Source organism: Molothrus ater, chromosome 3 (assembly GCF_012460135.2).
Source record: "Molothrus ater isolate BHLD 08-10-18 breed brown headed cowbird chromosome 3, BPBGC_Mater_1.1, whole genome shotgun sequence".
NCBI classification, from domain to species: domain Eukaryota; kingdom Metazoa; phylum Chordata; class Aves; order Passeriformes; family Icteridae; genus Molothrus; species Molothrus ater.
The window spans coordinates 2,492,286-2,506,200 of NC_050480.2; the positions used below are offsets into that span (position 1 = coordinate 2,492,286).

The 13,915-nt window shown below is 47.6% G+C and overlaps 1 protein-coding gene across 6 annotated transcripts in view; it reads left to right on the top strand.

Moving 5' to 3' along the window:
• Positions 1 to 13,915, top strand: part of BCL11A (BCL11 transcription factor A) — a 75,330-nt gene that overhangs the window by 18,725 nt on the left and 42,690 nt on the right. The window contains exon 1 of one of the 6 annotated variants that reach the window (XM_036379667.2): positions 3,736 to 3,940. The exons of the other annotated variants lie outside the window; for them this stretch is intronic. Coding sequence (XP_036235560.1) covers positions 3,847 to 3,940 — 94 coding nt within the window. The 5' untranslated portion in view covers positions 3,736 to 3,846. Of the gene's footprint in view, positions 1 to 3,735; positions 3,941 to 13,915 lie in introns of those variants that run through there. 6 annotated transcript variants of the gene reach the window in all.

Here is a 13,915-nt window from a genome sequence, read left to right on the forward strand (position 1 = left end):
GTGTGTTGAACGATTCTGCCCTCTCCGACTTCATAGCCTTTGGTCCCTGGCCAAGTGCATGCATAATTGATTCCACACGCGCTATCATTTTCTTGATGTAATTGCTTTAGTAAGATATGTTGAAATCTAATGGATAATTTACTATATGAAAATGACAAAAAAGTAAACGTTCGTGTTTTGTGCGGAGAGAAGAGTGCCCAGGTGACCTGTGTGGTCACCCACATGAAACCCACGTGGACCATCTGCCACGGGCAAAGATGGAGGCAAATTGCTGCAGGAGTTCAGAATAAACTCTGGAATGAATTGGAGTTTTACAACACAGGTGAAAGCAAAACAGTGGCGTTGTTTGGAAACTTTTATTTTTTCTGGAGTGATGACTTATTTGCTTTTCTGATTGCCAGAATGAGAACTCGGGAAAAAGTTCTCTGCAGAAGGCAAGGGGGTAGTATGTTTAAAAACCAGTGTGTCCTGGACTTGCTGTCCAGTGCTACAGAAGGTCCTGGCACTGATGTCTTGCCTGGCAAAAAGATGTACTCTTCTGGCTGCTTAAATAGTGCACCAAATTAAAATCAATGCATCAGTTGGGCTGAGTATATTTTTAGAGATCTCGGAAGTGGTAAAAATATCAAATCCACCTATAATTCCATGCCCATCAAAAGGAAAACGTTCCACTTGAAAATTTGACATCACATTGGTCTTTAAGAAATTTTGTTAATTTCATTTCCTTTCCCCCTTGCTTCCCAGTCCTGAAATATTTTGTAATCCTTTCCATAATTTTTAAAAATACACTTTTGAGGTGGTGTAGACACAAAAACGTTTTCTTATTTGCTTTCCCCCCCTGCCGTGATGTTTTCAATGTACTAAAAGAGGAAAAAATATCCAAGGCAAACCCATATAACTGTAGCAAAACTGTTTCTGAGCAAGTCATAATAATGAACAACACATGATCTGAAATGTGATCAGCAAACATATACTTATGCCAAGGAATTTTTGCCATTCACATACCAAGGTTCTGTAAATCAGTAAACCGCGGCAGAGGAGCCCCCTGCGCGGCGAGGGGAGGAGCAGGAGCCGGAGCAGGATGGGCTGCCCTGCAGAGCTGTCTTGTTACAGAGCAGGGAATGGGAACAAGTTTTCTCCCTTCCACCTTCCTCATCTCCCTCTCAATCCACGCACCCATTTAAAGAGGGAAAGTGCAGCCTGAGCTATCCTCAAAAGCAAAAGCAGACAAATAAGTAGCAAAGGAATGAAATTTCATCACAACGTGTTTTATGGGATTTTTTTTTCCTTCCCCCACCTCCCCATCTTACACAGAACCAAAATGTAAATTACTTTCTGGTCCTAATTGGATTTAATTATTTCTTTAGGAGAGGATGGGTGGGAGGGGGTGGGAATGGCACACAGCTGTCCTACCAAAACAAAGGAGCCAGAAAACCCTCACTTTCCCCCATGTTGGCTAATGAACGGTGCCGAGGATTCTAGTGCCGGCGAGCAAATGGAGCGCTCTGTAACCTGGGGAAGGGGTAAGCGCTGTCGGCAGCCGGGAGCATTCGGAGCAGGCCAGGCTAGCTGTTAGGAAGTGCACTTCAGTGCTGATTTGTGGTTTCCTATTAATTTTTGTAACTGCCCTGTGTTTTAGAGCACCCAGCCCGGGTGCTCCCAGCCCTCGCCTTAACCCAGGCCACGTTGCCCAGATGCCTCAGCCCTGTGGTGAGACCCACCCTCAGTATTGGGCTGTGAATCTCTCCGGCCCCGCTCACCTGGGAAGCAGCAGCTCCCTGTGGCACTGCTGGGAGGGACTGGGAGTGGATTTGGGTGCCCTGCTCTTGGTGGGGTGTTCTCTGTGCCCCCCAGCTGGGGTCTGGGGCACTCGGGTGCCAGCAGTGGGGTCTGGGTGAGCTGATGCTGGCACGCTGCACCCGTGGATCTCCAGGAGCTTTGCAAGCTTTAATGAATGCGACCACTAACGTGATTTATTGTGCGATTCATTATTGGTATTGGAGGGACTGTATTCTTATTTTGTCATTTGCTGTTAAAATTAATACACTCCATGCTGGCTATAAAAGTGTATTTGCATTTAATTGCAAGTCAGAATGAATTAGTGGATATGATTTAAACCTGAACTCACTCCCTAAAAAGAAATCTTCGGTGGGGAAGGAAAAATCGAGCTCTGTGCTGGATTTCTTTGGTGGACATGGGGATGGAGACAGGAGTCGGGGAGAGGAGGGGGCAGGCGGGGGATTGGTTCTTTTTTGTTTTTTAATTCTTGAGGTTGCTTTCAGCAAAAAATGCCTTTGCCAGGAGGGGCTTAGGCAAAGTGGTCAAGCACATCTGCTCCTGGGAAGGTAGGGAAGAAAAGAGGTTACTAGTAATAGGGCAGCAGCACAAAGGGAAAATTGTACACTGGAAGCATTAGTCTCCTCGGCGGTGGTGTGGCCAGACTGGTTTAGCAGACAGGATGATAGATTGCTTTGTCAAGGGTCCCAGGGTGTGCCCTGAACTTGAAGCACTTTGTTTATCTTGAATAGAAAGGGAAAAGCACAGACATAATCGATGTCTAGTTTTTTAGGAGGGAGGAAGAGGTAGAGGAGGGAGCGAGGGGGTGGTGGCGGGGGGAGGCCCTGGCTGTGGCTCTCCATTAACAGATGAACTTGGCTGAAGTCCAGAGTTTGATGAGAGAGTGTCACAGCTCCAGGGCCGGCCAGCCTTTTCAATAATTTTCTTTTTTTTTTTTAATACCTGCTGACTGCACATCAAATGCTCCCAGGTCTTTTGGCTAAAGGCAAGAAGAGGGAGAGGGGAGGGGGGGGAAAGACACAGCTCCATTTTTTCCCTCTGAACCAGTTGAGACCAGTCCCTTGGCCTCGCATGCAGGTTCTATCATCTTTCCTGGCTCGCTGTTGGGAAAAAAAAAAGAGTTGTCGCCGTGCCAGTAACCTGAGGGCCCAGGACAGGAAAAAAAAAATAGGGGGTTGCTGTTCTGAGAGGCAAACTAAACTAAAAGAGTGTGAGAGCAGGAGGGCGGGCGTGCGTGCGTGCGTCTGGGAGATTTCAGAGATAGCAGGAGTTAAATTGAGGGGTGAGAAGCATCTGCCTGGCTGGGGAGAGCAGACCCTGGGGGCAGACCCAGTGCAGGTCCACAGCTTGTGCATGACAGCAACCTTTTCATGGTGGCTCCCACCCATTCAAATGACTTTAGGAGAAATAAAGTCAAATTGATCCCCTCGTGCAGAGCTGTGCTGGGTGTGAGGGTGGCTGCACTTCCAGCCTTTATGGAGCCCTCACAGAACATTGCTGGGCCGTGCCCGACGTCGAGGTGCTTAGTCAGGAGGTGAGAATATAGACAAAATGCCTTGGTGGTGAGAAGAAAGACAAAATCTGAGATCTTTACTGGGCTACTGTTGTTTTTACTTAAAGTTCCTTGCTTTTCAAGAGGTGGATGTGGAAAGTTCCTAGCTTTGCAAGAGGTGGATGTGGTGGGCATGTAGTACATGAGGCTGCAGGGATGTTCCAGGTCAGAGCTTCTTCGCAAGGATTCCTTCCTGGGGGTCTGGGTGGCCCCAGAGTGCCTGTGAATTGGAGACACAATCTGAATTTGTGGTTGTTTTGGGTGTTTTTTTGTTGTTTCCGATTATGCCGTTTCTGACAGTTGTTCAGCTACTTACCAGTCTTGGCAGGAGGCTGAGCCTGTAACATCCTGACATTTTTGCTTTTTAACAGGCCAGTCTCATCGTGCTGGAACAAACAGCAGCTTAACTGCGTTTCACTCTGGCTGATTTGAATAACGTGTACTCTGGTCAAACAAGAAACTCCTCAAAGGAAGAGCTGGACGCCTTGTTTCCCGTCATGCTGATGGACGGTGGATTTCAAAGTGCTCGGAAAGGGCATAGCTGGGAAACTCCCCCCGCTGCAAAGGGCAGCGTTTTCAGAGGTGTGAAGGGTAGGTCGGAGTGGGTTGGGTCACCTGCCTGTCCTCTGTCCCTTCAATGCTATCCCAGCACCATGCCTTGCTGGAATGATGAGGTTTGCTTGGCACTAGAGGCTTTAGGTCACGTAGCTGTTCCTCTTGGAAAGTGTGCATGTGCAGGGATGGCCTCTGTTAGTTAAAGCTTTGCCTGAGCACTTTGCTCCATGTGGGCATCCAGGTCTGTGAGCCCTAGTTTTTGGGGAGGCTGGATAACATAGACTGCCATGGTTCCAGCCTTGTCTCCTCTCATTGCCCTTCAGTTCTTAGCTAGCAGCTGGTGATGTGCGGTGCACTGAGCTCTGCTCTGTAGAGGAAAGTACAAAGGCTGGGAAGAGGCTGTGGCTCCATAAGGCTGAATGCCAGGGCTCTGGGTCTGGAAATCTCCTTCCTTACGCTGGTTCTTCCCTCGCTCCTCGTGCTTTGTGTCAGACTGTAACTGGTTTGATGGTGAGCTTCCCAGTGGCTTGGCACCCCTGTGTTTTTTCCCAGGAGTTTGCCTATGCACGTGCGCAGCTCCTGTGTGTGTAATGCCTGCACAGGACTCCCTGTTATCTGCTGATCGAGGTGTTTACCTCTGCAGCAGCATCCATTACTGGGGACCTGATGTTAATGAGCACACCCTGGCACTGCCAGGACGAGAGGGGCAAGTGCTGAGGCACAGGGCGGGTGGCTCGCCTGGGTAAGGCCCGAGAGCTGCAGCACAGCGGGAATGAGAGCCCAGCCTCACTGCTCTTCCTCCCTGCCCGTGGCTGAGCAAAGCTGGGAAGAGAAAAAGGATGTGGTTGCATCTCCAAACCAACCTGCTCTTTACCAAGACCTTGGTAAGGAGTCCCCACCTCGCTTTATCTCTGTCCCCGGGCAGATGCAGCTGTGTGGTCTGGGGGGCACGTGCTTGGCTGTGGCAGTGCCACGTCCCCTGGGTGACACTCACCTGTACATCTGTGGGGAGGCAGCAGGACCTGCAGGGGCTCCCTGTGTTTGGGCAAGAGGCACTGGTAGCAAAGGTGGGTTGTATGTCCAGGAGACGAGGCGGTGACCTCTGGGTCAAGTACCTGTGTGTGGAGAGCCCAGGATAAATATTGTACAGCGGGAGGAACAATGGGGCTGTAACAGAGCTGCGCCGGAAGAGGCTCCGGCCGAGCAGCCGGCTGCCTGAGGAGCGGTGTAGTGTTTCTACTTCAAACTGATTGAAACACCGACTCCAAATCAATGTTCTTGTCTGGGGTAATTCACGGTTTCTTCGATGCTAAAAGGACGCGGTGCAGGATGGGCGCGAGCGGGCCGGGCGCGGTGCGGAATCGGATGCATCAGAGGTCAGCTCTTTATTTGTTCCATCACGACTTTTGCTCAGTTGTCGTGTAATTTATGGCTGCTTTCACGTTGTCAAACATTTTCATTGCGGCTGCTTCTTAACGCACTCCTGACACAAACACGGCTGCCTAAAAGACACTGTATTGTTTCATAATCTGAGAGGAGGACTATAAAACATCAAATTACACTATCTTCAGGCTAATCTAAATGCACTACAGATTGAAATCAGAGCTCATTTGTCCCTGATGCAAATTATTAAGTTCTAATTATAAATATCCATTTAATTACCCCATACATTTTTATTCTGCAGACCTTCTCAGCAATTCTGTCTGAGATACAGTAGATGTATAGGAGAAAATCTGCAGTAATTAATGTGCATTTCCTAAATAATAAAGAACAAACATGAGCCACTTTGTTCATGGATGACATATCCGCACACACATTTTTAGCTATCCGTGTCACGGCGGCAGACGCTGAATGCTAATTCAAAAATAAATGGAAAAGACAAAAATTAAAAGTTTGGGGGTTGATTTCCCTCCTTTCCCTTCCTGTTGTGGAAAGAGCTGGGTCTTTCAGCGCCTTGTGCCCTCCTGGGGGAGGGATGAAGGTGGCTCTGGGAAGCACAGCATCATGTCCCTGGCCTCTGTTTCGTGGAGGTGCTGATCCTGAAGCTGCCTTGTACTGGAAGCCCCGGACATCCAGAAGCATCTTGCAGCTAAACAAACTGAGGGAGCCACTCTCTGCTGCTCCAGCCTCTCCAAATTCTCATTTTCGTGCCCAACAGCAGCTGGGCGGGTTACAGAAGCTCCTCTTGGGCCGCATTAGGGATGTTTGTGATCCCCTCTCTGCCTCTGTGCACTTGCAAAACCTAAGGGCAGAGACAGACCCAGAGAAAGTGTTTGTGGGGCAGATCCTGCTCAGAGTTACCCCAGGGTAAATCCTAAGTGGTTTCCCTGCAGCCAGGAGAGTCACTTGGTAGGCACAGCAGTGTAAAGGAGCTTGGGCTCAACCCCTTATGCTCAGATTAACAGAGGGCTTTGTCTACCAGCCACTGGAGTCCAGGATAAAATCTTGGAGAATGTGGTAGAGTCGAGTCTGAATACAAGTGGTGCCTGTCAAAAATCACCAGAGGAGCACATGTGTGAGTGTGTGTACCCACACACATATATGGGGTGGGAGTCTGACTGCATGGCAGCTACTGTGAGCATTGCCACAGGCTTCATTTCATTGCACTCCCTATTTATACCCATATTTGCATCTGCTCTCTGGGTGATAGAGGAGGCTTTCTGGAAAGGATACTCGTGTGCTATCAGTAATTACAAACAGAAATTAGCTTTGAATTTTCTCAGACATATATTCCACTAAAGCTCCATTCATCTAATCAGTTAAGAAGATGAGGGGCTGCAGCAGTGTCCTTAATTCCCAAATAACTTTGTCCTTATTTACTACAATCGTTTTATCTCAAACTTTGTCCTAGAGTCACAGGGCTCTAAGAAGAAAATCGTAAAAGTGTTGGTAGGAGCCTAAGGACCTTTATATAAAGAAACCAAACAGAACCCAAGCCTGATTCCTTAAATAGAAAAATAATTACCTTGGCTTTTCTAGCAGCAGTATATTTTTTGGAAAGATCAGCCTGTCTTTTTTTGTTGTTGTTTTGTTTTCTTTTTTTTTCCAGAATCACAGTTAACTGTACTGCTTTGAAACATGTTTTTTATTATGATTCCTCTGCAGCACAGTCACTGTACAGATAATACTGCTTGAGATTTTACATCTTGCCATCTCTATTATGCAGAAACTCAAACTGCAGACTAACCTGGCAGTCAGATGGTGAGTGAGCTATGCTGCAGGCTTGTAGTGCTTTAATTCCCACATGATCTGCTTTTACCTGAGCAGCTGAATGTCTATCTCTGCTCATGTTGTTATTGTCTGGAGCAGAAAGTAAACTACATGTCCCAAACTAGCTTTTCACAGCTTAGTAGTATTTACCTATTATTATTATTATTATTATTATTATTATTATTATTATTATTGCTGCAAATGCATTGGTGGTTATATGGCTGGTGTCTGGTGGGGTGCTCTGTCTGGGACTCACTGATGGGGTCACCTGTGTCAGGGTGTGATGTATGGATTATGTTTACTGTGGCATGCTTGGTTTGTGAGTGAGGCTGTGGCAGTGGGGCAGGTGATGAATGAAGATACTCCATGGTTTCATGCTCATCCCTGTGGCTCCAAGCCTCCAATACAATAAAGATCCTCTTGTGATACAGAGGGATTTATGTGCCTGTAGTGGACTTGGAGCTGAACTTGAGGGTGTGATAGTCCAGTGCTTTGTGGTATATTTGGTTGTTTTGGTTTATCTGTGACCTGGATAAATGCTTGGAATTTGTTGTGAAAACCTTGGAGATGGGTGAATCATCCAGTTAAATAATTTGCCTGGCTGAAATATTGGTCTGTTTTTCATCTTTGGGCCTCCACAAGTCAGCTGGGTTAAATTCATTGCCAAAACACAAATGGCCAGAGAGAATCACAGAATGGTTTGGGTTGGAAGGGACTTCAAAACTCATCTGGTTCCATGCCCCTGCCACTGGCAGGGTCACCTTCCACTAGACCAGGTTGCTCAGAGCCTGATTCAACCCGGCCTTGAAAACTTCCAGGGATGGTGAATGTGCATGTGCTGTCAGGGGCCCTAGTGATTAATGCCTTCAGAGGTTTCCTTACCTTCCAAGATGCAAGTAAAGCATTAATTCTCTTACAAGTCAGGTTTGCTGTAGTGCCTTTACACCTGGGCTGTAAGATTGGAGTCAGGGCATGGGAAGGATGGCCTTCACCCTTGGGGCAGCTGGCTTGTCACTATGGCAGAAGGATGCTTGGAGCTTCCCACTGTTCTCTCCCATAGGTCTCACTTTCCCTTTTTCCCCCCGCTGTGCATCCACTTAAATGGACAACTGTGGTCTGTATGCAGGTTCTTCTTAGTTATTTTATCTCCTGAAAGACTCCAACAAGCTTTTACCCACCGAGTCTACAGAGAAAACGGGCAGGCAATTTTTGTTTCAATTTAGGCGTCTCTCCGGAGCGCTAGTTCCAGAGACTGATCAATAGGTTTTATTGTAGACCTCACTGTCTCTAAAAGCACCGTGACCTTATCCCATCTAAAAATAGCATTTGTTCTTGCTGCCTGCAGAACCTTGACCTGTGACAACCCATTTGGAGCATAACTGACACGTGCAGTCAGCTGTGCATCCAAGACCCTTGTGTGCCCCGGGAGAAAGCTCCCTGTGCTCCTTGTAGCCCTTGTTGAGAAGGAGAGAGGGAGGGGGTGTGGGGATGGATGAGGTGTCCTACTCCCTCAGGAATCCCAAAGTGGATGAGGGTTGGTCTTTTCCAGGTCCTGAGAGAGCCCTGCTCCAGCCTGTGGGCAGTGTGAAGTGAGCATGTCTGAGTATGCACCCTCTTCTTTTGTGAAGAGCCTTGCATGCAAACCCAAGTACACATTCACACCAGCATCTTGTGCCACATCCCTGGGTGAATTCGTGAGTGCTGCTCTGGAAAACATACTCTCTTTGTTTCTAAGCTGCTCTTCTAAAATTTGGACAAAAGAAGGGCACCTGAGTTACACCATTTCCTGGTCAGTGGGTGTGTTCAAGGCACTTCTCAAGGGCAGAATGAGGGGGGAGAGCTCAGCATGGAATTTGGTGACCTCTTGATGCAGCTCAGGGGCATGAAGTGGCCTCCAGGTACTTCCTGCCTATGGCAATGTCAGGCAGAGAGGAGCCCTGTTGCACACCTGCATCCTTCATCAGAAAGGGCTTGTTTGGTGTTTCCCCTGCAAGTGGAGGGATGTGGGAGAAGAGGACCCTGCAGGGACCCTGGCACCCGTCTGCCGCCCAGCAAGGGTTAACCATCCTCGCCGGTGAGCAGGTCTGGTGCACAGCCCCTGGGAGATGAAAAGGGAAGAGCTATGATTATAAAAGGTGGCATTCTGTTCTCCCCTCTGACAAAAGCCAGGATGTTGTTGCCTCGGAGAGAGGTCAGGGTGGTATTAGCGCAGCTGATCACAGGAGAGCAGGGTGGGCCCGGGACCGGCCGCTCCGGCTGTTCCCAGGCGCGGGTTCCTCTTTGCTCACACAAAATGGCCACTCCTGCTCCCCTCATGGCAACCTATTATTAGCCCGTGTCACCCGCTTATCTGAGAGTGGCGCTTTTAGCTGCCATCTAAGTGCTTGACACTTGGGTTTACAGCAGATTAAATTAGTTTTTAGGCTGGTTTGGCTTTACTGGGTGTAGACAAAGGGAGCAGCTGCCGTGGAAATGTAATCTGGCACTGGTGAGGGTGGACAGGCCTAGCTGGTCTTCCCCTCTGCCTGAGTTTGAAGGGTCTCAATTTGCAGGGGACAATTTTGGTGCCTAAAACACCATCTCTTGGAGCATGGGCACCTGCATCCCCAGCTCAGTGCTGGGCCATGTCCCTATTAGTCAAAGCATGTTGAGATGGAGACCGTTTGGATGTGACCAGCTGGCAAGCGCAGGCACCAAACTGGTGCTCATCTTGTGTCTGTCCAAATGCTGTAGTGCAGAGCTCATGATAAATATTATTTACTTATTGATGAGTCTGTTGGTGCAATCCATTCCTTTTGCTCCTGGGCATGTTTTTGTCTTACTCATTTCTGGCTAAAAAGCAGCAGGCCTTCAAGAAGATTCTGCACAAGTTTTTTCTGCCCTAAAAGCAGATCAGGTCAAGAAATTAGTCAGAGATGGAACTGACTTAATCACCAGTTGTTGCTGTGGCTGACTGGCACAAGGGATGGTCATTTCAAGTGGAGGTGGTGGGGGGAAAGGAGATTAAAACAGGGTCAGTGTCAGAGACTGAATTTTTTGAACCAGCTCTGAATGGAAAAGTCTGGTCGAAGACCTCTCCCGCGGTCTTCAACTGCTGCTTGAAGGGCATTCTTAGACGTTGGATCTAATACCACTCTATCTTTAAAGTTAGATTGAGAGGGATCAAAGACACCTCTCAAGATCAAGACACAGCTGGCCCTGCTCCAAAACTGCTTCCTCAATAACTTTCCTCAAGAAGAGAAGGGTAGCGGCAGGCCAGGAGTCATCAAGGTTGTTTGTGTCAGGAGGCATTTTTCTCTTTAGCTGGCTGATGAGGTTCCAGGGCAGCTGGTGCCTTGTTCTCCTGACGTGAGGCATCAGACCAGTCATCACCCCAAAAACCTGAGGGGGTGGGATTGGTGGGGCAGGGCAGCAAGGTTAGCCCAGAGCCGGGGTGAGCAGCCGCTCCACATGGAAATAGCAGATGTTCCAAAAAGTGATGGCTGGATTAAAACTCAGCCTCTGTCTTTGATTCATTGCTGTCTTTTCATGTGGCTTTGGGGTCAACGACTGGCATAAGCAAGTTCCATTTTCCCTGTGGTAGCTCAGCATTGCCTGGTGTGCAGCTCTGGCAGGCTGGCCTGCTTTCCCTTGAATCCTCATCACCCTTCTTCCCATTTATTTGCCTCCTGGCATGGGAGAGTCTCTGTGGCTGTGGTTTGTGTGCAGGGTGCATTTCAGGGGAGCATGCACAGGTGCTCAATGGGCGTCACTGTGGAAGGGGGTGTGGGCTTGGAGGCTCCAGAGCCGTGGTTTTCATGGGTAAAGGGCAAAGCACAAACACCTCAGGGGTTTCTCTGCCCAGCCTGGCTTTTGGGTTTGATCCATACCAGACTGATAATCACATTAAATTGGCCACCTTCCAAAATGAGGTCGGGGCAGTGGCAGGAGAAGGTGCAGAGCTGTGGTGAGGGTGCTGTGCAAGCCTTGGTGTGGGAGGCTGGTTGCTGCCCCTTGCAGCCCTTAGCACGTTAAAACCTCCTTGAGCAGCCCAGGGGAACATACAGCGAGTCTGGCCAGGTTTTGGTCCTGCTGCTTTCCCTCATTCCCTGGGAGACTTTGGGAGAGTCACAAATAATTCAACTTGGGGTGGTGCATGGTGAGGATTCTGTCTCGATTTCAGCATGTAGTGGTGTGTTCTCCTGAAAAATGAGAGCCTTTTTTGGGCAGGTAAAATATTTGCTGGAAAGTGTGACTGGGTGAATTTAGGTACAGCTTTGCTGGGGAAAAAAAAAAAATTGGAAACTTTTGGTCATTTGACCAAATCTAAAAGATTTTTTTCCTTTTATTTCATTTCATTCTGTTTTCCCCTCTGAATTTTCTGTTTGGAAATCAAATGGAAAATCTGGTTTACGTCCTTCACTAATTAGGAAAATGGAGCCCCTGTGAAGGGGATTAAGTTTAACTTACTAATGACTGCACAACGATTTGACATCCTCCACTGAAAGAGAGTTGCCTGCTTATCTTGTCTTATTTGAAGTTTTGTTCAGTGTTGTGGCAAGGTGGAGGTTTCATATGGATTTCTGGGCACATCTAGAGGTACACCTCACCTAAATGCTTTGCCAGTAAAAGTTTTGCAACAAATAGATAATGTGTTTTAATCATCCCAACAGAGCAGCCAGCATTGCTTTGAAATGTGTGTTGTTGGGATGGAGAGCCCTCCTTGTCCGTGGCATTTTGGGAGTTAGGAGGTGGATTTTATGGACTGCTGACTGTGCTGCTTTCCATCTTGATGGGGATGTCCATCCTGATGGGTGTTGGCCTGCCCTTGGGGAAGGTGGTGGCTGCTGCTCTTGCTAAGAAGCTCTTGAAAACCTGGTTTTCCATTCCATAACTCTCAAATTTAAATTTGTTGTTGGGGATGCAGTATGTCAACCCAGTCAAATTCAAATCATGCTTGCATAATTCACACCTCACGTCTGATGGGAGAAAAAGTGTTTCCTTAAATTAACAAAAGCCTGTAATTATTTTCTTCTACATGTTGAAAATTGGAGAGGCATCTCCTTGAATTTTATTCTTTCTCTAATTTGTTTTTGCTGTTGTTTCAGAATAATTTAGTCATATATTTATTAGGAACTGGCAGCATCTGCTAATTTTCAGAGCCATCACAATGATGGCAACATAAAAACTTGAGGCCAGAAGTGGGGCCAACACCTTATTTGCAAGCAGTCGCATTTATTTTGGTGCTAAGGCTGCTCTGTTAGCAGAGGAATATGGTGTTCAGCATAATAAAGAGTATGAAAATTTGGCCCTGAGCAATTGCTTCTGCTGCGTGTGGGTCAGATTGCGGAGCCTTTACTCATCATGGTAAGTATTTATTAACCTTTGGAGAACAATGGCTGTAATGAGATTACCTGGGTAAGTGCTTATCCAGTGGGGAAGGAAGTTTTGGAGCCTGGGCCCAGTGGTATTTTAAGAGAGATAAGGATAAGGAGGGCTCTTTGCTCTGCAGGTCGCTTTCCTACCTGTGCCTGGCAGGGCTGGAGGGCAGCCCGGACTGGCCAGGAGTTAATGCCTTTTGAAGTGCTGGTTTCACTCTGTGTTGTCTTTCCCGGATTAGCCGTGCTGAGAGGGAGAAAAAGCAGAAAAAAAGTCAGTGTTTGAGTGACGTGGACAAAGTAATTGACTATCAGTATCAGGAATTACTGCACAACCATGCAGGGGACAAGTCAGAACATACCTTGACAAAACCCTTGCAACAAAGGGCTGCTCAAACACACCCTTCAGTCTCGGGAGCTGTAAATTGAGCTTCAATTCCAGGAAAATACTTTTAGGCTTTGTGTACGTTTTTGTATCTGCTTGCAGCGCTTCAGTGCCGCTCAGGAGGTGACTGAAGTCCCCAAAAAGAAGCAGCAAGCGCCGTGCTCAGCCAAGCACCAAGATCAGTTGTTCATGTTGGTTCGTGGCAAAGAGGCTTTAGTCTTCACAAATCACATGGGATTTCTCTGATTCCCACCTCATTTTTCCATCTGGCTCTTGTGTACTTCTGAAAAAAATTTGGGGAGGCGAAACAGCTCCTCAGTCATGTTTTAGTTGCTGTTTCTCTTACAAGGGAGAAACTAGAGGGGGACCTTGTACCCTGCTGTGAGAGCGCGATGATCGTCCCCTGAGCGGCTCCACACCCATTTCTTCCTACAGGTTAGAGACACATTTTTGGCACTGGACACGGTAAGCGTTCCAACATGTTTTAATCCGTGGCTCTCACATCTTTAAAGGTCTGCTGTCGTGGCTCTGGGTGCGTGCACGTATTTCAAGGTATCTGAGTAGTGCAAAATGTGGGTAAAATACCGTGACATGAATTTAATCTGTTGGTAGGAGTTTGCTCTGTGTTTGTTCTGCCTGTCCTTCGGTGACACTTGATGTCCTCAGCTTTTTGCCTGTGACTTTAGATGACTCTTCTGGATTTCCTGGTGTCTGGCAAAAGGCTAGTGACAATACACTGTTGATACTTTCTGCATTTATTCCTAAATGCTGAAACCTGTTGACTGCTTTTGCTGGGAGTGCAGAGTGAAAAGCCTTGGATTGTTCATTTTTACCCAGTGTGCACCTAGGTGTTGAAACACAGTGCCAAAATTGTGAAATTTTGTTGAATTGGGTTTTTGATCAGACTCCAGATTCTGATTTAATTATTTCCCAATTTGCCCAAAATGCAGACTGTGCCAGTTGATTTTCCCCCCTCTTCTCTGAATGGCATTGCCACAGTCTGAACACAACCAGCCTTGTGATTTCTCAGATGTTTTTTCTTAGAGGCAGAGCCGTAGG